Below are 23,191 nucleotides of genomic sequence, written 5' to 3'. Positions count from 1 at the left end.
GACTGGGTAATTTATAAAGCAAAGAGGTTTAATTGACTCATAGTCTCACAGAACTAGGGATGCCTCAGGAAACTTACAATCATGGCAGAAGGGTACACAAACATGTGCTTCTTTATATGGTGGCAGGAAGAAGAAGTGCTGAGCAAAAGGGAAAACCCCCTTATGAAACTGTTAGATCTCATGAGAACTCAACTGACTTTCATGAGAACAGCATGGAGGTAACTGCCTTCATGATTCAAGTACCTCCCACCAGGTCCCTCCCATGACACATGGGAATTATGGGAATTGCAATTCAAGATGTGATTTGGGTGAAGACATAGCCAAACTCTATCAACCACCTATCAAAGGCAACATAAACTCTTCTAAAATTGAAGAACAAACATCATATTTATGGTGAAGCTTGCATGGAAGAATGATAAAATCATTGATGCTTTACAAAATGTTCATGGAGACAATGCACCAAATAAATCATCACTTTACAAACTGATGATTCATTTTAACAATAGATGATGTTGAAGATGAAGCTCACAGAAGCAGCACATCCACATCGATTTGTGATCAAGAAATTTTATATTATTCATGCCCTAATTGAAGGTAACAAATGAATAGCAGCACAAGTAACACGCATGAGCATAGATATCGTAATTGGTTCAGTTTATGCAATTCTGACTAAAACATTAAAGTTGAACAAACATTCCACTCAATGAATTCCCAAACCATTGTGCCCAGATCAGCTGCAGACAACAGCAGAGCTTTCAGTGGAAATTGTAAATAAGTGATTTCAAGATCCTGAATTACTTTTTTGAAGAATTGTAACAAGAGATGAAACATGGCTTTACAAATACAATCCTGAAGACCCGATAATCAAAGCAGTGGCTACTGAGAGACAGAAGTGATCCAGTCAAAGCAAAAACAGACCAGTCAAGAACAAGGGTTATGGCAACAGTTTTATGGTATGCTAAAGGCATTTTGCTTAATGACTTCCTTAAGGGCCAAAGAATGATAACATCTGCATACTATGAGAGTGTTTTGAGAAAATTAGCCAAAAATTTGATAGAAATATGCCAAAGAAAGTTTCACCAGAATGTCTTTCACCACCATGAGTGTTCCTGCTCATTTCTCTCCTGAAACAAGGGCAATATTTCAGGAATATCCATGGGAAATCACTGGGCATTCAAATTACAGTCCTAATTTGGTTCTTTCTGATCTATTTTTGTTTATTAATTTGAATAATCTGTTAAAGGCACCCATTTCTCATCAATTAGTAATGTAAAAAAGACTACATTGACATGTTTAAATTCCCAGAATCATTAGTTCTTTAAAGATAGATTAAATGCCTGATGTCATCACTTAGAAAAGTGTTTTGAACTTCATAGGGCTTATGGTGAGAAAGTTTATATTTAAAAAATCTCATTCTGCAGTAATAGAGGCAGTAGGAAAATTTTAAAAATAAAAATTATTTGTATTAAAAAATATAAAACATTTTATACTTTTCAATATAAACTGTATATATGTGGAGACATTTTACTGTTTTTCCTGTTGTTGAGGATGAATGTATTTAATCATATTTATTTTAAATAATCTAATTTTAATACACATAATGTATTTAAAGAAATCACTGGCCGGCCACAGTGGCTCACGCCTGTAATCCCAGCACTTTGGGAGGCCGAGGAGGGCAGATCACGAGGTCAAGAGATCGAGACCATCCTGACCAATATGATGAAACCCTGTCTCTTCTAAAAAAAAAAAATACAAAAATTAGTAGGGCGTGGTGGCGTGCGCCTGTAATCCCAGCTACTTGGGAGGCTGAGGTGGAAGAATCACTTGAACTGTGAGGCAAAGGTTGCAGTGATCCACTGCACTCCAGCCTGGTGTCAGAGTGAGACTCCATCTCAAAAAAAAAAGAAAACGAAATCACTAGATAAACATTCTACATCTTTACAGATTTTTTAAATTTCATTTTTATGTTTAATATTGAATGAATGTAATTTAATTTTATTTCATCATTTTAATTTTTTGTATTTATATATTTAGGAATTATATATTGATATTTTTTACATGCATATATTGCATACTGGTGACTTGTGGGCTTTTAGTGTACCTGTCACCCAAATAGTGAACATTGTACCCAATAGGTGATTTTTTCAATCCTTATCTTTACAGATTATTAATGCTGCACTTGCTTTGGCTGCAAGACCCAAAAGTCAGGTGGTCAAAAACACCATGGAAATGTACAAACGTACATGGGAGAATCATATACATGTCCTCACTGAAGCTGTAGATGACATTACAAGCATCGATGACTTCCTTGCTGTATCTGGTATGTTTTTATTATTTTATTTTGTTTATTTGCTCTTGTCAACTTTATGAAATAGAATAATACCAGGCTGGGCATGGTGGCTCATGCCTGTAATCCCAGCACTTTGGGAAGCTGAGGCAGGTGGATTACTTGAGGTCAGGAGTTCGAGACCAGCCTAGGTAACATGCTGAAACCCCATCTCTACTAAAAATATAAAAATTAGCCGGCCATGGTGGTGCACGTCTGCCATACCAGCAGCTCAGGAGGCTGAGGCAGGAAAATTGCTTGAACCCAGGAGGCAGAGGTTATAGTGAGCCAAGATCGCGCCACCACATTCCAGCCTGGGCAACAGAGCTGGACTCCGTATCAAAAAAAAAAAAAAAAAAGTAATACTGAATAAAATTAATTTATTTAATATAGAAAACATTTCATTGATTGTATTTCTGGATGCAATGTGTTGCTGTGTATTAGCAGCAGTTGTGTCATCCATGGTCTACTCTGGGATTATAAGCCACATGTCTTGTAATCTTTTTAAATTTAACAATTTACACTGTGTCTATAAAAGAAACTCATATTTATGGGCAAAATATAATAGAACATAATACCTAGGAGACTTAGGTTTTTCCTAGGTTTTCAAATAAATCCACATTTTCTCCTTCTAATACATTTATATATCTTGATTTCCCGGCACTTCTTTTCCAACCAAATTTTTCTCCCCTCAGGCAAAAAATAATATTAATGGGAAAATGTCATTGATTTGAAATGTGTGAACCACAAAATCTGAGCCAGATCTCAGTCAATTTGGGAAGTTTATTTTGCCAAAGTTAGAGATGCGCACGCATGACACAGCCTCAGAAGGTCCTGATGCCATGTGCCCAAGGTGGTTAGAGCACATCTTAGTTTTATACATTTTAGTAAGACATGAGACATCAATCAACATAAGTAAGATGAACATTGGTTCAGCCCAGAAAGGTGGAACAAGTTGAAGCAAAAGTGGGACAACTAGATATAGGAAGAGGGCTTCCAGGCCATAGGTAGATAAGACACAAGTGGTTGCAATCTTTTGAGTTTCTGATTAGCCTTTCCAAAGGAGGCAATCAGATATGCATTTATCTCAGTGAGCAGAGGGATGGCTTTGAATAGAATGGGAGACAGGTTTATCATAAGCATTTCCCAGCTTGACTTTTCCCTTTGGCTTAGTGATTTTAGGGCCCCAAGATTTATTTTCCTTTGACGGATGCAATATGGTAATTCAGCAACCATCATATGTATTTGACAGTGTTAATCTAAAGAATCAAACAAACAAATCTAAACATCTAATGAAAACAGAGAAGCTTGAGATTCCATGTGAAGCCCAGATCATTCTCTCATCACAAATTAGAATAATATCCCATAGGATTGTGAAGATACTCTTATGAATCAGTATCCTCGGAAGTATAATTCAGGTTTTGTTTATGTTGTTATAAAAACAAAAAACTAAATGCATTTTAGTCTGTCTTATACTCTCAAAAAGTAAGCCTCTCTCTAAAATAAATGATGTATTTTTTTTCCTTTTTTTGTGAGAGATTTTCTTGGAATGTGATTTTATTCTTTTTTATAAAATGAAAATTCTCGTGAATATCCAACTTCATTTTTTAAAATTTCCTGATTTAGTTCAGTCTTTCAGTCTAACCTATTGACTTCATTATTTTCATGTATGTATACATTCTCATAATGAAAAATTGTTCCAGAAACTGAGTATATTTTCATGATACATTAATGAAAGTGAAATGTATGCTAATTACATATTTTAAAATTATTTTATAGAATTAAAAATCTTTGAAAACATAGAAAATATATGGGGAAAAACATCAATGGCTTTCGATTCCACTACTCAGGAATAATAACCACTGCTAATTGATTTTTTTCCATTCACCACTTTTCTAATATATATTTATATTTTCAAATGTATATCTCGCATATATATATATATGTATTTATGTTACTTGCCTTTTTACACATAATATTTGGCTGTGTATTTCTGCATGATTATATATTCAGGAAATTATTCATTTGTGTGCTCTTGTTAACATTTAGGTAAATAGTAATTTTAATTATTATGAACAATGTTATGTTAAGCATATTTTTGTCTACTTGCTATCTCCTTAGTATAGACTTTGCAAAGTAAATTCAATCAACACCTTATATTAGAAAATTCTTTTGTAATTTGATTGTTAAATGGTAGGTTCTGTTTCTCAGTTGATTCTTTTGGTTAATAGACAAAGGAACCTACTCATATTAATCAATGTAAAGACAGTTTAACATAGTAATACTGACAGCACATAGGGAGAATCCTCTGGACATGCGAGAAGGGGAACCATAATTTATCAATCCTTGCATTATTACAGCTGTGGGAGGCCTGGGATCCAGGTATATTGTAGGTCCTTAAAGCAGGAATTCATAGTATTTCTCTTTAGTGCTAGATTAACGTAATATAGCAATATTCTGGATCTGCTTCTTTTCATGGACAACTTAAGCAGTTCAGAACATACAAAAGTAACAGAAAACTCATGTAAAAATTACTTAAATAAAAAAAAACTCTTAATTATTTCATATACCTAGATGTTTGATATAGTTGGCTCTAGGCTGCTGGCCCTAGCATACAGAGGGCAGTGGGATGAGAGTTAGTTTTATAGGTTTGGGGTAGGCAGTGGAAAGTTACAGGAGTTGCAGTTCAGGGTGGTTTTTGTAAGCCTTGGGGGTGTCACTTGGAGGGAGGGTGTCACAAGGTCCAAAGTCCAATATAATGAGATTGGCTTATCAGTTGAGGCAGGAATGGTTGAGGCAGGAGCAATGGTGGAATGTTGCAAGGTTGGTTAATCAGGTACTTCAGGAGTTAGGTATTCTTTTCCTTTTGCAGTTTTTCTGTTACGTTAGGCTTTCTGGCTCTAGGAGGTTATCTGGAGGTGTACATGTGGGTCTCCCGGGTCACCATGGTGTAGTCCATGGTTCAGTCAGTTCAAAGAACCTTGCAGAAATTAAATGAGGAATGGTGGAAGAGATTGACAATCGTTTTTGAATTTTCTGAAAAAGAGATTGACCTCTTCTAAATTAGAATTAGCAATCATATTCCCTTATTGTGGAGTGTTCTGATTTAATATCATATTGACCCTTAGTGGATTATAATATTTAAGGGTAGTTGAAGATGTGCTTTACTTTATATTTTAAATTCTTCTTAAATATGTTCACTTTTCCTTTATATTCACTACTACTATGCCAGGTCAAGTACCTTTCTTTTGCCTAAGTTGCTATAGAATCTTCTTAATAGGACCTCTTTCACAGTTTTCCCTGAAGTCTCCTAATAGGTATTTACTGAATGAATAAAAGTATATATTCCCATTTTAAATTCTATGCCAACATTAATTTTTCAGATTTATGTTTTCTTAATTTAATGTGTTTGGCCCCTGAATTAATATTCTTAAAAATCCTCAAATTATGAAAAAACAACTTTCAGCATTAATCATCATAATGTTCTTTGACCTTGGCTTAGTAACACAAATCTAACTTTCAGTGCCATCAAAAATACACTAACAAGTGTCACCACCAGAATACATCCTGCCCTGGGGCCCAATAGCTGCTGCATCTCCACATCACAGGTGCACAGCCTTCATCCTCCACACCTCCCAGAAGGTGGCAGTGTTACAATGCCAGCTGAACCCAGTGGTACCACAGGGTCCCTGTTACATGAGCCCACGTAGAGCCCTAAATCCCAGGGAACAGGCAGTCCTGCACATCAGGGAGGCTTTCCCCAGGACATAGGAATCCAAAGCACATGCTTTCCAGAGCCTGAGAGCCACCTTTCCTGATGACAATGACCTTGTTCCCTGCAGTACTTGGGCCTTCATGTGCCTGCACACACTGCCCAGTGTCCTGAGGACCAGCTTGCTTGTGACCCACTGCCATGAACACTGATCCCCAAATATGTCATTTAGGGACTTGAGAACTGCCCTGCCTAAGATGTGCCACCACCACAACCAGCACACTTGCCACACCAACAACAGGGCCACTATGCACCTTTGTGTACTACCCAGGATCCTGAGAACTGGTCCATGTAGCGCATACCACCAGAAGTGCCTGTACACTCCCCAGATCCAAGGACTGACGTGTCTGGAGGCCCCATCTCCAGCATAGTCACACCACAGACTTCAGGAACAACCAGAGCAAAAGACACTGTGAAACCATAGATACTACTGATTTGACTATTGCTGAAGAAATCATATGGTGACTATATTACTGCATTCTCCCAGAACCAAAGCCAAAGCACCCTACCCAAGTTTAACAATAGACCAGATAAAGCAAAATAAATAATTTATGATCTTGAAGACAGACCTTTTGAAATAAGTGAGTTAGGCAAAAAGAAATAAAGAGAATAAAAATGAAAAAAGTCAATGTGGCATGTGGAATATCACTAGGCAAACAAATATTCTATTCATATTTTAGAAATTCCAGAAGGAAAATAAATGAGAAAATGAATAGGCCACTTATTTAATGAAACAATAACTGAAAAGTTTCCAACTCTTGGGAGAGAGATAGCCATTCAGATATAGGGTGCTCAAATAGTCCCAAATTGGTGAAATCCAAGAAGGTCCTCTCTGAGATACATTATAGTCAAATTTTCAAAACAAAGACAAAAAGAGAATTCTAAAAACACCAAAAGAAAGCATTGAGTCATATATGAGAGTATCTTCATCTGACTAACAGCAGATTTCTCAGCAGAAGCCTTATCAGCCAGGAGAGGATAGGATGATGTATTCAGAGTGCTGGCAGAAAAGAAAAAAAAAACAACTTTCAACTAAGAATACTATAAACCATGAAGCTTATTCTTTAGAAATGAAGGAGACATCAGGAGGCTGAGGCAGGAGAATTGCCTGAACCCAGGAGGCGGAGGTTGCGATGAGCCGAGATCGCACCATTGCACTCCAGCCTGGGTACTGAGAGCGAAACTCTGTCTCAAAAAAAAAAAAGAAATGAAGGAGACATAAAGTCTTTCCCAGACATACAAAGGCTGAGGGAATTAATCACCATTAAACTGAGCCTACAAGAAATACTTAAGGGACTCCAACCTCTGAAAGTGAAAGGATGTTATCTACCAATGAAAGAAAAACAGATACATAGCTATATAATTGGGAGATGTTATCTATCAATTAAGGAAAAACATGAAAGCATACACTGGTAAAGCAGATACACAAATGAGAAAAAGAAAGGAATGTAATTTTATCACTACAGAAAACCACCAGACCAGAAAAATAATAAGAAAGGAACTAAGGCTATGCAAAGCAATTACAAAACAACTAACGAAATGACTAGAATAAGTCCTTATTTATCAATAACACCCTTAAATGTAAGCAGTTTAAATTCCCTAATTAAAATATATAAACTGGCTGAAAAACTGAGACCCAACTATTTGCTGCTTAAGAAACTCACTTCTCATTTAAAACCACACATAGACTATAACTAAAGGGATTAAAAAAAATATTCTGTGCAAATGGAAACAAAAAGTGTACAAAAGTAGCAATACTTATATCAGACAAAATAGAATTTTATTAAAAATAAAAAGATAAAAAGAGACAGGGAATGTCATTATATAGTGATTTATAAATCAATTAAGCAAAAGGAAATAACAATTGTTAATATATATCTACCCAATACCAGAGCACTTAGATATATTGGGCAAATATTATTAGAGTTAAAGAGAGAGATAGATACCAATGTAACAATAGTTGGAAACTTTAACACCCTTCTCACCCTCAGCATCCTACAGCTAATCTAGACAGAAAGTCAACAAAGAAACATTGTACTTAAGCTTCATTTTATACCAAATGAACCTAATAGACATTTACAGAACATTTTTTCCAATGGCAATAAAATGCACATCCTTCTCATCAACACATGGAGCATTCTCTAGGATAGACCCTGTGCTAGGCCCAAAACAAATCTAAATAATTTTTTAAATGCAATTGTACCATGTATTCTCAGATTTCAGTGGACTATAACTAGAAATCAATAACAAGAGGAACATTGGAAACTATCAAAATACATGCAAATTAAACAGCATTCTCCTGAATGACCAATGAGTTAATGAAAAGATTAAGAAGGAAATTTTAAATACTTCTTGAAAGAAATGAAAACAGAAACACAGCATACCAAAATATGTATGGAACACAGAAAAATTAGTACAAGAGGGAAGTTTATAGGAATAAATACCTGCATCAAAAAAAATAGATTTCAAATAACCTAGGGATACACCTCAAAAAATAGAAAAGCAAGAATACACCCAACCCAAAGTTAATAGAGGAAAATAAATAGTAAAGATCAACAAAGAATGAAACAAATTAGAGGCAAAAAAGCAAACAGAAGATTCATGAAAAAAGTTGGTTTTTGAAGGAGTAAACCAAATCAACAAACTATTATGTAGATTAAAAAAAAGACCTAACTAAGTAAATAATATCAGAAATAAACAATGAGATATTACAACTGACTCTACAAAAATACAAAAGGATCATTAGAGACTGTTATGAACAACTGTTCACCAACAAATTAAAAAACCTGAAGGAAATGGATACATTCCTAGACACATGTATAAAATACAAAGATTGAACCAAAAACAAATAGAATTAAACAGATCAACAGCAAGTAAGAAGATTAAATCAGTAACAGAAAGTCTCTCAAGGAAGAAAAGACCAAGACCAGATGGATTTACTAATGAATTCTAGCAAACTTTTAAATAACTGACACCAATTTTTCTTAAACTATTCCAAAAATTGAAGATTAAGAAATTCTTTCTAATTAATTCTATGAAGCTAGCGTTATCCTGATACCTAAACCAGACAAGGACACAACAAAAAAAGAAAATAATGGGCCAATATCTCTGATGAATACAGATTTAAGCATCCTCAACCAAATACTAAGAAATTGAATCAAACAGTATGTCAAAAAATAATACACCTGATCGAGTAGGATTTATTTTAAGGACACAAGAATGGTTCAATATATGCAAATCAATAAATGTAATGCATCACACTGACATAATAAAATTTTAAAAACATCACCTCAATAGACACGGAAAAAGCATTTGATGATAAAATTCATCATCCCTTTATGATAAAAACTCTTAACATATTAGCCATAGAAGGAATATACCTCAACACAATAAAGACCATATATGACAAACCCATGACTAACATTGTACTGAATGAAGAAATACTGGAATATAAACTAGAATAGCCACTATGGAGAAGAGTGTGGAGGTTCCTCAAAAAACTACAAATATGACTTCCATATGATTTAGCAATCTCACTACCGGGAATCTGTCCCAAAGAACGGAAATCATTATATTAAAGACATAGCTGCAACTCCGTGTTTATTGCAGCACTATTTATAATAGCAAAGACATGAAATTAACCTACGTGTTCAACAACTGGCTGAATTGATAAAGAAAATGTGGTATATATGCACGTGAAATAGTAGCCATAAAGGATAATTAAATCCTGTCATTCACTACAACATGCATAGAACTGAATGACATTAAGTGAAATAAGAGGAAAAGAGAGTCAAACACCCTATCTTCTCACTCAGATATGGAAGCTTAAAAAAAGAAAAAAATCCACAATTAAAGCAGTGTAAAATTATATATAACAAAGTTCCAGAAGTTTCTACATTATAAAAGTGGCAATTTTCAAAACTGTGGCTTATATTAGGAAACTGCTGAACCAAGAGTGTGGCAACAGAGATCTTTAAGACCATACTCAAATTAAAAGCAACTTTAAAAACAAGAGCTGTTCCAGCACCACCACATTCTTAACTGGGCAAAGATTTGAAAATTGGATCAGATTGTAAGAATTTAGTATGCTCAACATCGCTAATAAAATTTTGATAGTTATTTAAGAAACAAACCCAAGAAATTCTTCCCCAGAATCTGAATGAAAGGAAAAGATTTTTTAAAAAATGATAACAAGGATGTGGAGTAAGGGGAATTCTTATGTACTGTTAGTGAGAATGTTAATTAGTACAGCTATTATGGAATATACTGTTGAGGTTTCTCAAAATACTAAAAACAGAACCACCATATGATTTAGTAATCCCACTACTGGGTATTTATCCAAAGGAAAGGAAATCAGCATAGCAAAGAGATATCTGCACTGCCCTGTTTATTACAGCACTATTCTCAATAGCCAGGATATGGAATCAACCTGAATGTCCATCAACAGATGAATAAAGAAAATGTAGTATATATACACAAAAGAATATTATCCAGCTATTTCAGAAATGAAATATTGTCATTAGTAACATGGATGAACCTGGAGGACATTATGTTAAGTAAAATAAGTCAGACATGGAAAGATAAATATTGCATGTTCTTACTCATGTAGGAGCAAAAAAATGAGCTCTTAGAAATAGAGTAGAACTATGGTTATTACAGGCTGGGAACTGTAAGGGAGAAGGAAGGATAGAGGGAGATTGGTCAATAAATATAATGTTACAGCTAAATAAGAAGAATATGTTTTAGTGTTCTATAGCACTGTAGGGTGAATATAGTTAATTATATATATTCAAAAAGCTCGAAGAGAGGATTTTGAATGTTCTCATTAAACAAATGATGACTTAAGGTGATGAATATGCTAATTACCCTGATTTGATAGTTACACATTCTACTCATGTATCTGAATGTCACTTGGTAACCCGTAAATATGTTACATATATTATGTGTCAAGTAAAATTAAAAGGAAAAAATGAAAAAAAATGGAATAACAAAGGCTTTTTTGTCCATGACATCATAGTGAGCATGACCTTTGGCTTCTACAAAGCTTTAATCTAAATCTGACACAGAAAATGGAAAATCAGTTTATTTTTAATTTTCTTTCATAAGCTTATGCCACAAAAACACCTAATAATGTTAGCAAGAGCAAAATGTTAAATGAACTGCATCAAAACTACTTAATAGGAGTTGAGATAAAAAAATGACCAATATAGTATATATCTATGCAAAGATTAATCATACAATGTAATTATAACCAATTTCCTATTTCCATACATTGTACTTATACATTATTCTTAAACCTATACCTAGTCAAATCTTAGTTTGATTAAAAGCATCAAGCCATGAAGTGCTTCAATACAAATATATATTTTAAATTAGAGATTGTTAATCATTTCCTGAAAAAATGATTTTGATAATATTAAACTGAATATTATGTGCAAGACAGTGTGCTAGGAAATGAACAAAGATACAAAGTAGAAAAACACAGAATTTGCTTCGAGAGAACTCACAATTTGGTATATATGAATTAGATTTCAAAAGCATTATAAGAAAACAAATTTTTGGGTTTTTTTGAGACAGACTGTCACTGTTGCTCAGGCTGGAGTGCAGTGGCGTGATCTCAGCTCCACCTCACAGGTTCAAGTGATTCTCCTGCCTCAGCCTCCTGAGCAGCTGGGATTACAGGTGCACACCACCAAGCCCAGCTAATTTTTGTATTTTTAGTAGAGTCGAGGTTTCACCACATTGGTCAGGCTGATCCCAAACTCCTGGCCTCATGATCTGCCCACCTCGGCCTCCCAAAATGCTGGAACAAAATCTTTTATAATTAATGCTGCTGTAGTGTCAGGATATGGAGGAAAGATTTTTAAAGAAACAACTGTTCCACTGGATTATTGAATTGAACCTTTAGAAAACTGGAAAAGCATCACATAAAGTGGGAAAAAATATGAAAATTCATGGTGGGTTTGAGGGACAGCAAGTTGGCCAGTATAAAAGAAGCATAGACTACATAAAGATAGGTACTGAGCTTGAAAAGTCAACAAATGGCCTCATATAGGATCCTGAGGACCTTCCATAGGAAAAGGTGAGTGCTGCGGTTTTGACATTCAACCCCTCCAAATATTATGCATAAACTGGATCCCCAGTGTTGAAAGCAGCACCTAATGGGAGGTGTTTAGGCCATGGGTGTGGATCCTTCATGAACTGCTTGGAGCAATCCTCTTGGTAATGAGTGAATTCTCACTCTGTTTGTTCCTGCAAGGGCTGGTTATTTGAAAGAGCCTGGCACCCCTCACCCCTTGCTTCCTCTCTTACCATGTAATCTCTGCACGTTGGCTCCGTATCACCTTCTGCCATGAGTGGAAGCTGCCTGAAGCCCTCACCAGAAGTAGGTACTGGTGCCATGCTTCTTTATACAGCCTGCAGAATTGTGAACCAAATAAACCTCATTTCTTTGTAAATTACCCAACTTTGGGTATTCCTTTATAGCAACACAAACAGGCTAAGTAAGCCATCTGAAATTTTAGATAGTGACATCGTATACCTTATCAGTTTTTAGAAGACCAACTCCAGATGCCCAAAGCCATTCTTGTAGATGGAAGTGATATAGTGCTAAATAATGCCTAATGGGTCTTAGAAATGAAAGTAAATCCAATATGCAACAAGAGTTCCCTCATTTTCTCCATTCCACCTCCAAAGACTGAAGGCACATTACTGACACATTCAAGACGTTATAATAGGAAGGTGAGAACCAGCTTGGTAACTGCATCCTAGCTCAAGCCGAATAACCTAGGCTTCCATTTACTGAGAAAAGAAGCTCTTCTTCATCAGGATGGGCCAGTGATGACTTGCAGCCAGGATCTTCTATAACATTGGCTAAAATTAAGAGACAGTAATTTCATGGCTGTAAGATTTTTTTCCCCTGAGTCCTCTGTGATTACATTTTCATGTGACAGTATATGGCTCAGGGATCATTATGGAGATGGCAGAGAAATCTACACATGGCTTTATATAAGTCATGATAAAAGACAGAAAGTGTGTATTCAAAAATGATTGAATAGGCTTCCCAAAGTAATCTATTATTGCCTTATTGGTAATTATGTTTTGAATTACTGCCTGTATTTACGTGACTGAAGAGTAGTTTGGGCATGTGAACTGGAATTTATCACACATCATTTCATGTACTAACATGAGATGCTTTCATTTGAATAAACAATAAGTAGACCGCAGGACTGTTCTTTGAATACTATGACTTAGATCTTTAGAAAAGCCATACTGGAAGTCCTTTTTGGACTGTCGTAATAAGTCAGATTTGAACATTTTTGCTATAACTTTAAAGTATAGCTAGAGTAATGATTAATAATCTTACTGATAAATAGCCCTCAGGATTTACATTTTAGACTTGCATAACAGTATTATAGATAGTTCCTAAATACTTCAGATGCATGTGCTATGTAAGGCTGTGAATGATAATATATACTTTTTATAAACATTTTGCTTAAAATTATCTCAGTGCGTGTATGTGCTGTATTAATAAGCTATATTATTTTCAATAGCCAGATATATTGACAAAGACTTTCAACAAAGAAATAGTCAAAGGGAGTCTTACAGTTTTATTTGTGTTTACTTATTTATGGGTGGTTTCTCAACTGTAATCACCTTTAATCAGTATAATTTGGATGAGAAAAAATCTTTAATATGGAGAATCCTGTAGGATATTTTGTAGATTAGATGAATGATTACAGGGAAATTTTCTCCTTGCCACAAAGCATGTTCCTACCTACCAATGAGTCCAAGACATGTTCCTGGGCATTGTGAGAGAACAAAGATTTCAGCTAGAGCTGAAGGGGTTTTAGGCTGGTGAAAACAGCATCAATCTTGCTACCCAAGTGGGTGCAGATAGAATATTTGAAAACAGGAATCATGTGTCTGATCTTACGAGTTTTTGTTGCAATAGATTTAGGGATTTAGAAAGCATCCTGGGGAATTTTAACAAACCACTAAAAACCTTTGCTTAGAGAATGGCTCCAGAGCCTGTGCTGTGAACAAGTTCTATATGTTTTTAAAATGCAACTAAGAGTTACATTGTCCTAAAAAGTGTAACTCATAGAAGCAGGGAATAGAATAGTGGTTACCAAGGACTGCTGGTAGTGGGAGAGGACTGGGGAGATGTTGGTCAAAGGATACAAAATTTCAGTTAAACAGGAGGAATAACTTCAAGAGATCTATTATACAACAAGCTGACTATAGTTAATAATGATATATTGTATGTCTGAAAATTAGGTAAGTGTTCTCACTACAAAAAATGATTAAAGTGTGAGGTAGTGTATATGTTAATTAGCTTGATTTAACCATTTCATAACATATACATATTTTAAAATATCACATTGTATACCACAAATATATACAACTAATATTTATTAATTTAAAAAGAAAGAAAAGAAATAAAAAGTTATGTTCTTACAAAGTACCTATCCTTCTTACTAAAATTTCACCACTAAAGTAATTCTTATAGATTTGACAGGAAGATAGTTGATTTTCTCTCTAGAGACTGTGTGGAACATAGGAAAAGAAAAATTTGGGTTGGGTGTGGTGGCTTATACCTGTAATCCCAGCACTTTGGGAAGCTGAGGTGGGCAGATCACAAGGTCAAGAGTTCGAAACCAGCCTGGGCAACATGGGGAAACCCGTCTCTACTAAAAATACAAAAATTAGCCTGGCATAGTGGCATGCACCTGTAATCCCAGCTACTTGGGAGGCTGAGGCAGGAGAAATACTTGAACCCAGGAGGCAGAGGCTGCAGTGAGCCAAGATCATACCACTGTACTTCAGCCTGGGTGACAGAGCAAGACTGGGTGTTACGTATGCTTGAAGATAAGCAATTCTGTCATTTCCTACCAAATCTATGATACTTGGGAAATAACTACTCAAATGCCTCTTTAAAAATATTAGTTATATATTTTATTCATTCATGTACTCACTAACAAATATTTGGTGAACACCTATTAGGTGATAGAACTGTTTTAAGTCCTAGAGACAGAACAGCCAGTAGAATAGACAAAAACCTCTGTATCCTTAGAGCTCACATTCTTTTATGTTGGAAGAATTGAATAAATTATATATTTTAAATAGTGTCTAGGATATACTAAGCAGCCTAGTAAAAGATAACCATTATTACTAACATTATTGGCAGGCCAGTGTTCAAATTTAAACCAGTTTGAGAAAGATAAATCTCTTTAAGGAGCACTTTGTTAAACCTATCCCAATAATCGACTTTATAGTTAATCAAAACAACTGAAGAATTATCTTTAGATTTAGGGTGCATATCAGATATTAAAAAATAAAATTCTAATCACTTCAATTGTTACATGTTATATACTAAAAAAAGAACTCTCATACAATACTTATGGGAATGTAAATTGTTATAATCTCTGTGAAGAACAAAATAACAATTTGTGGTACCTGGATTATGTTGCCACAAATCCCCCTTTAAGTATATTGGAGGAACTTGTTTACATGTTCATAAGGAAAACCTGATACAAGTATGATCATTATAGAGGTTTTCTCCATCAATAGGGAAATGAGTGAATAGTAGCCAATATAGCAGTAAAGAAAAGGAAGCTTGTTTCCTATGTTAAAAGGAGAAATTTTCAAAGCAATCTTGAGTGGATGAGCAAGTTTTTTGGACAACAGGATGTCATAAATGCCATGTATACCAAATACATAGCAATGATTAATTTTAGAGATGGAAGGACTTGGATGAGACTGAGGAAGAGTACATATGGGACTTCAGTGTTATCTACAATGTTAGATCAGAACAAAATCTGATGAAAAAATAGTGCATGTTATTATTGAGGTGGGTAGATTATTTTCTATATTTTATGAGCTCTACTTTTCTTAAGCATTTATAATAAAAAGTATATAGTGAATTGGAGAAGTAAATATCAGGGTGCAAACCCAGGTGACATAGATGAGTCTGTGGCTGGGGAACAGAGAAATCAGGCCAACACATATCAGTACCTGAAACGCACCTCAGAATTGTGATCATACAATACTCTTGTACTTGACTGTGAATCTCAGTAATACAGTTTAAAAAAGGCTTTGTGAAAGTAAAACATACCTAAACCTTTATCACCCAGGGTCAGACTCTAATAGAAAAATACTTTGCAAAGTTTTATGCCATTGTTCTTTCTAGTTCTGTTGGTGAGTGTGAGGAAAGGATAGCTAGATTTAAAACAAAATGCTTTTATTCTGAAATGTTTCAAGCATCCATAAAAGATTAGAGCATATAGAATTACAAACAAGGTAATCTTACCGTGAAGTCTTACTGAATCTTAACTTTTCTCATACTTGTTATTACATGTATTATTGATGTCCCCTGTGTAACCTTTCTCAGAATTTTACAATTTTTCTTTTTTTTTGTACTAAAGATTTTGATGAAAGCCCTTGCCTTCTCATAAGCAAATCTGCATGACAGACATTTTCCATCTATTGGATTAGGAAATATAGGGCATCAAAATAATCAGAATCTCCCTCAGGCAATAGAATATTCTTACTTTGAGTCTGTAAAAACTCAAAGCTAAAGCTGAAAAGTTTCTCACGGAGCATGACAAGAAGATTTAAATGATATTCTCTGCTGTAGCAATCTTGATAATATCGGAGGAATGAATGACTTTGAAGCCAAATGTCCAGTGAACACTTTGGTGTTGACAAGTTAATCATTTATTGTGTCAGTCAACAAATACTTATTGAGTAATTACTATTCACTCTACAGAGTCAATAGTGAATAAGGTCTACTGGACATATCTACAAGAGATCTATAGTCTAACGGGGGAAACAAGCCCTCACCTGGCAATTATAGTGTGTTAAAATAGGTTATGTTGGGAAAGACACCAGCGATATCTTTCTATCAGCAAAGTAATTCTGTGACAACCAGTCTTTGAAATCTCATCATTCTTTATTGTTACTTGAATTTATGATCCCTATTTCATATATTGGCATTTAGTAACTAATTATAAAGACTTACATGACAATCTAAATAAGATGCAAAACAGAATCCATGTTCACTGTGATATATTTCATTCATCTCTATAGTAATTACAGATGTATGATAATCATCAAATTTCAATCTGGTTCTTCATACGTTTTTAAAACGTGTAACTACCAGGAATTTATAAGTAAGTTAACACTTTGCATTCATGTATAATAATTTTGAAAATGCTTGTTTTCTCTCTGTCTGATTTTCTTGTACAGCGTAAGTTGCTTTGAGATTTCAGGCTTGCATCATATTAGGGCAGTAACAGTCACATCCAGCAGTAGAATATGACTATTAAAATTCTAAACTAGAAAAATGATATACTTGACACTACAAAAAAATCGGTCTTAATTATAAATATTGACTTTAAAATATTCACTGACATCCAGACCCACTACCCGACAATCCAATCCTCCATAACCTGGTAATTTAATTAACTTCAGAGACTTTCAGTTGTAGGTGAAACTTAGTTTTCAGGTATAGTTCTAATATTATATGTGGAAAATGGTCATGGGAGGAGTGAAAAATATGTCTCTTTGGTGCATCTAAATAATTTGACATGGTAACATGCCATGCTCTCATTTAATATCTTCTTACAAATGTGCATTCACTATCTTGATAATAATGATTTATGCACTTTATGTTTCATATCTAAATTACATATAAATGCTCTTTACCTAACTATATCGGAAATTTCATTAAGGTAGAGATATTCAGCCTTGTGATTTGACTCTTTCTTCTTAAACTAGATCAGAAAATCTACTTATTTAAAATTCTGTAAGGTGTTTTTGACCATTGAATTTTAAGCTAACATCATATTCAAAGTATATAAAACTACCATGGAACAAATAAAACTTATCTAGGGTGGTAAGCCTTATTATTTTATCACCTTATGTCTATCTTATTTAGCAAAAATGTGTGGTGACTGGATTAATTAGAATACTTTATTAAAGCATGATATATATTTATCACTATTTCACTAAATACATTTATAATTTTCTTGTATCAATATTTTATAGATTGAATAGCTGAATTTGTATGAATTTATAATGAATAGCGATTGTGTCGAGTTTTGTTTTTTACTTTTGCATATGGCTTTTTAATTTTTTTTTCTTAAGAAATGCAACTATTAATGTGTGGAACCATTTATCCCAAGATCTCTAGGAGTTCCACAGATATTTCATTTATTGCTCCACCTGGAAGGAATTTAGCTAGTATAATCACATTTAATATTAACTCTCAGAGAGAATTCCTTCATTGCTCAAATTCTCTAAGATGGTAAATAATTATGATGTTAGTTTTATATATCCTCTAGTCTGGTCAGCCTATTGTTCCCTATTAAGAATTGTTTTTCCCTGTCGTCTCGGGAGTTCAAGGTTAGCCTAAGCTACAAAGAAAGACCCTGTGTCAAAAAAAAAAAAAAAAAAAAAAATCAAAGCCAAGTGCCCAGGGAACACTTTGGTATTGACAAGTTAATCATTTATTGTCAATCAACAAATACTTATTGAGCATTAATTTCTGTATCTTTTTAGATGTCAAAATATGGAGGCCATGTTTAGACCATAATTCTGTTTTTCCATCTGGAACCTTTCTAAATCAGGAAAAAATATTTACCTGACTGTTAAGCCTAGTTATTGATTTGTTACTTATTCAGCTGTTAAGTCAAATAATTAACAAAAGCCGAAGTTCTTTCCTCTTTGGCTGTCCATGTAAACACAGCTGGATAATTTTGCATGATTTGATAAGGCAATATAAAAATCCTTTTGACCTAGATTATATATGGTTTTGGTGGTAAAATGAGGCTCTTTCTCTCCCACCAGAAGTTAGTAAGATTCTAGAAGAAAATTTAAATGTGGGGATGGGCAGGGGGGAACAAGCAAAACATCAGATTAGTAAAAAATGAAGTCAAAGAAAGAGAAGAACCAGCAACTGTGGATTTGTACAGACGGTTAGGTTTTACTTCATTGCAGTGCTTTACACAGTATAAGGTATACTGCAGCTGCCTAATAAACATTTGTTCAATTAAATCTGTTTTACTCAAATAAACTCTTATATGATTTTTATAGGAGTAACCTCCAAAGTGATCAAGGGCAAAATTTGCTCTGTTTATATTTCAGAGCCACCCAACATAGGCTTTGGAGCAAAGCCAGATGTATGAATGTAGCATAACTATTCTAGTTAGACTGCAAAAATCAAGCAAAGCTATGTGAAGTGATTTTCTCCTTGGTATAGTACTGTTTCCAAATCAAGACTTCTACTAGCTGTATAATTGCACAGAATGATCACTCTGCACCTTTCACCAATGTAAAAGATGAAGCTCCTTTCCTACAGTGCTAAAGGTTTACACGCCAAGATCTTTATTTCTTAACGTAAAATCTGATGTGTTTTAAATTTGATTTTGTAATTCACTGAACTCAAAATTTTCTGCTTAATTAGACACTAACAAGTGATATGAAATGTGGATTTAATATGTCTTTCAAACAGTTTCTGACATGAACCTAAATTATTGCCGTAACAGTAGAGGAGAAAAACTTGAATGTGCCTTTGGATAAATTGTATGAAGAAAAAGAAAATCCCTTACTTTTGCCACACTGTTTATATTGCCTGGCTGAGCACCATTGAATTGTCATATGTTTTAGGTATAATTAAAAATTAAGTTTATCTGCCAGTGACCCACATGTAAGAAGTCATATGGAGGCACATATTATTATAATTCCATAAAAATTCAGTATCTTTCCCCACTGTAAATATTAAAAGGATGCTTTATATATATTCTTTACTATTATTCTGTGCTTTTTTAAAACAAAAATAATCAAAATTGAGATTTTGTTGTCAGAAATATTATTTATTTATCAAGCAGTACTAAGAATTCTTACTATCCTGTGCTTTTTTAGAACAGAAGTAATCAAAATTGAGATTTTGTTGTCGCTGTCAGAAATATTATTTATTTATCAAGCAGTACTAAGAATATTGTATTAGGTAGCTGAACTTGTGGTAATAAAATACCACATTTTTACTTAAAAAAATCTCAGATAGTGACATTTTATTACATGAAAGAATTCGAAAGACTGTTGTATCACAATAATTTGGGAACTGACCCTCAGAACAAAGAGCTATAAGCATAGGTTTTTGATGTACAGATTTCCTAAAAGGATAATCCAATCACTACTAGACTTTTATTATCTATGTCTTCTTCTGGCTTATGACTGGTACAATTCTAATTTTCTCCCTATTCTATTTCTTTTGAAAAATGTCCATAAGTACAAATGATATGTTGGCAGTTGGTGGAGAATTATTTGTCTGGTTATTGGCCTGTGGTGTATTTTACATTGAAAACTGAAGAACATATGATTTTCTATTGCTGCTTTCCTGTCAGCGATCATATGATCTTTATTGTCTTAAATGTAAAATGTGCCATATCAGAGTACAGTTCAATTATAATTATATGAAAAATTAACCCTATAGAGTGCTTTTTCTAATCCTGTTTTCTCCTGTCCTTTCTGCTATAGTTATCTCAATATGGTGAAATGAATTATAATTAAATAATTATAATTAAATGAAAAATTAGCCTGATACAGTGCTTTCTTCTAATGTTATTTCCTGTCCTTTTCATTGTATTTATCCCAATATGCTGCAATCTTGTCCTAGAAAACCACTTTATCCATTAAACCTTTCTTGATTATCCAGTCCTTTTCTATGCTTTACGTAGGTTGATGCAAATTTAATTGCAGTTTTTGTAATTGAAAGTGATGGCAAAAACTGCAACCACTTTTGCACCAACCTAATAATTTTGACTGTGTGCTATAACTTTTATCACTTTGTGCCTTTATGATAGTTATTTGTATATATTTTCTTCCTTATTATTTTGAAAGTCCTGAAGGGCAAGAATGTTTTCTTATATGTTGAATTATGTTTCCCCTCAAAATTTATATATTGATGTCATAACCCTCAGTAACTCAGAATGTGACTGTATTTGTAAACAGGGTCTTTAAAGAGGTAATTAAGTTAAAATGAGGTCATTCGGATGAACCTTAATCCAATATAGCTGATGTCCTTGTAAGAAGAGGGAATTAGGACATAGACATATATAGAGGGAAAACCCTGTGAAGACACAGGGAGAAGACCTCCATCTGTCAGTCAAGGAGAGAGACCTCAGAGAAAGCAAAACCTGTCAACACCTTAATCTCAGACTTCTAGCCTCCAGAAATGTGAAAAAATAAATTTCTATTGTTTAAGTCACATTAGTCAGTGATACTGTATTATGGCAGCGCTAACAAACTAGTATAGCTATTATTCACCATTGTTCTGGGCCACTTAGCACAGTACCTTTTATCCAGTACTACATCAATCAAGATTGTTAAATTGATTTCCTTTGTAGTGTGTTCACTGTCAACTAAAAGTTTGTTTCAGTGAAGTGGAAGAACACTAAGACAATTCCTTCTTTCATCCTTTACACTGAGTAAATAAATAGCAACCATGCTATAATTATCAAGCTTTCCTCTCCGACATTGCTTCTTTGTTGTCCCTCAAACCTGAATTTACTTTTGACAACTTTGTATTCTGTAAGAATCTTCTGGTTTATGTAATGTCCTACTTAATTTAATTCTGGTATGGATCATGTGATAACATTTCTATGTATTTTTTCTTAATTATAATAGTAATGAGATAATGGTTATAGCATATAATCAAACTGGAAATAATTACATTATCACATTTTATGTTGATATATCATTTTAAAATATAACTTTATTAGAACATTGTTTTATTTTGTATATCCAAAAGTTAAGTCATTTCCTTATGACACCTATTAATCAGATTATACTATGGAATTTTTAAAATGCAGGTTCACATTTTGGTATTAGAATGATTTTCAGGTTCGATATGGTGATACTAAAATCTGTTTCCTTAGATAGAGTAAAAGGTTTTCATCATGCAGTATATGACACACGACATATATGGCTCAGCTAAGTGTTCAGTTAACTGAAAGAAAATGTGAAAATGATATGGAAAATAATATCTTTTTATCTATCACTCTATGTTAATATCATTGTTAGGACATTTCCTTAGATTGCTGTCATTACTGCCTGGTGGAAATAGTTTCTATAAATAAGCAAAACAAAATGACTTCCAGGCCAGGCACAGTGGCTCACACCTGTAATTCAGGACTCTGGGAGGCTCAGGCAGGTGGATCACTTGAGGTCAGGAGTTCAAAACCAGTCTGGCCAACATGGTGAAATGCTATCTCTACTAAAAATGCAAAAATTAGCTGAACACTACGGTGCATGCCTATAATCCCAGCTACTCAGGAGGCTGAGGTAGGAGAATCGCTTGAACCCGGGAGGTGGAGGTGGCAGTGAGGCAAGATGGCACCACTGCACTCCAGTCTGGACAACAGAGTGAGTCAGACTCCATCTCAAAACAACAACTACAACAATGACAACAAAAAACCCAAAATGACCCCAGTATATTTTTCCTTTTTCTACAATAAAGCTTAGCTGAATTTCCCAGTTACACATATAGTGATTAATGAGCTGTAAGGAACCACAGCTATGTCATTGACTCCTACATTGATCTCTGTATCTCCAGACACTAACAAAATACATAAACAATAATTTTTTTCCTTAGCTATATTTCCTTTAAATTAATGCCTCTTTAATTACACCAAGTTCAAGTCTATATCTCATTACAGTTATATGTGGTCTTTAAAATACAGTTTAATATCAGCTTTCTTCACATGATTTTTTTCAAATAAAATTTGATTTCTTTTTTCTCCTCATAAAAAAACAATCCTGGAGTTTGGCTGCTAAGATGGTGGGATGTATAAAGAACTCAGAGTTTATGGCTAGCCAAGGAATAATTTTATTCTTCTAAATCATAGTGGTTTATGCATATACCATGCTACTGTGGCAAATATGTTAACAAACTGATAAATAGACACACTTAACTAGAGGCTGATGGAGTGTACAGTGGCAAACATTTGGTACAGATCAGTGGGTTGGTGATACAACATGAAATTCTGTTGTATCGGGCGCCATTCACCTGTCCCTTCCCCTCTGCATTT

General features: G+C 34.2%; 1 protein-coding gene across 5 annotated transcripts in view; it reads left to right on the top strand.

Moving 5' to 3' along the window:
* The window catches only part of CTNNA3 (catenin alpha 3), a 1,835,081-nt gene that overhangs the window by 1,219,254 nt on the left and 592,636 nt on the right, over window positions 1-23,191 (top strand). For all 5 annotated transcript variants that reach the window (XM_064374172.1, XM_064374173.1, XM_064374171.1 and 2 more), the window contains one exon: window positions 2,164-2,320. In XM_064374172.1, coding sequence (XP_064230242.1) covers window positions 2,164-2,320 — 157 coding nt within the window. The remainder of the gene's footprint in view (window positions 1-2,163; window positions 2,321-23,191) is intronic.

The sequence above is a fragment of the Aotus nancymaae genome, unplaced genomic scaffold (genome assembly GCF_030222135.1).
Source record: "Aotus nancymaae isolate 86718 unplaced genomic scaffold, 86718_ANA_hifiasm-v0.15.2.pri h1tg000010l, whole genome shotgun sequence".
In the NCBI taxonomy this organism is placed as follows: Eukaryota; Metazoa; Chordata; class Mammalia; order Primates; family Aotidae; genus Aotus; species Aotus nancymaae.
This window is presented reverse-complemented; position numbering and strand designations above follow the sequence as displayed.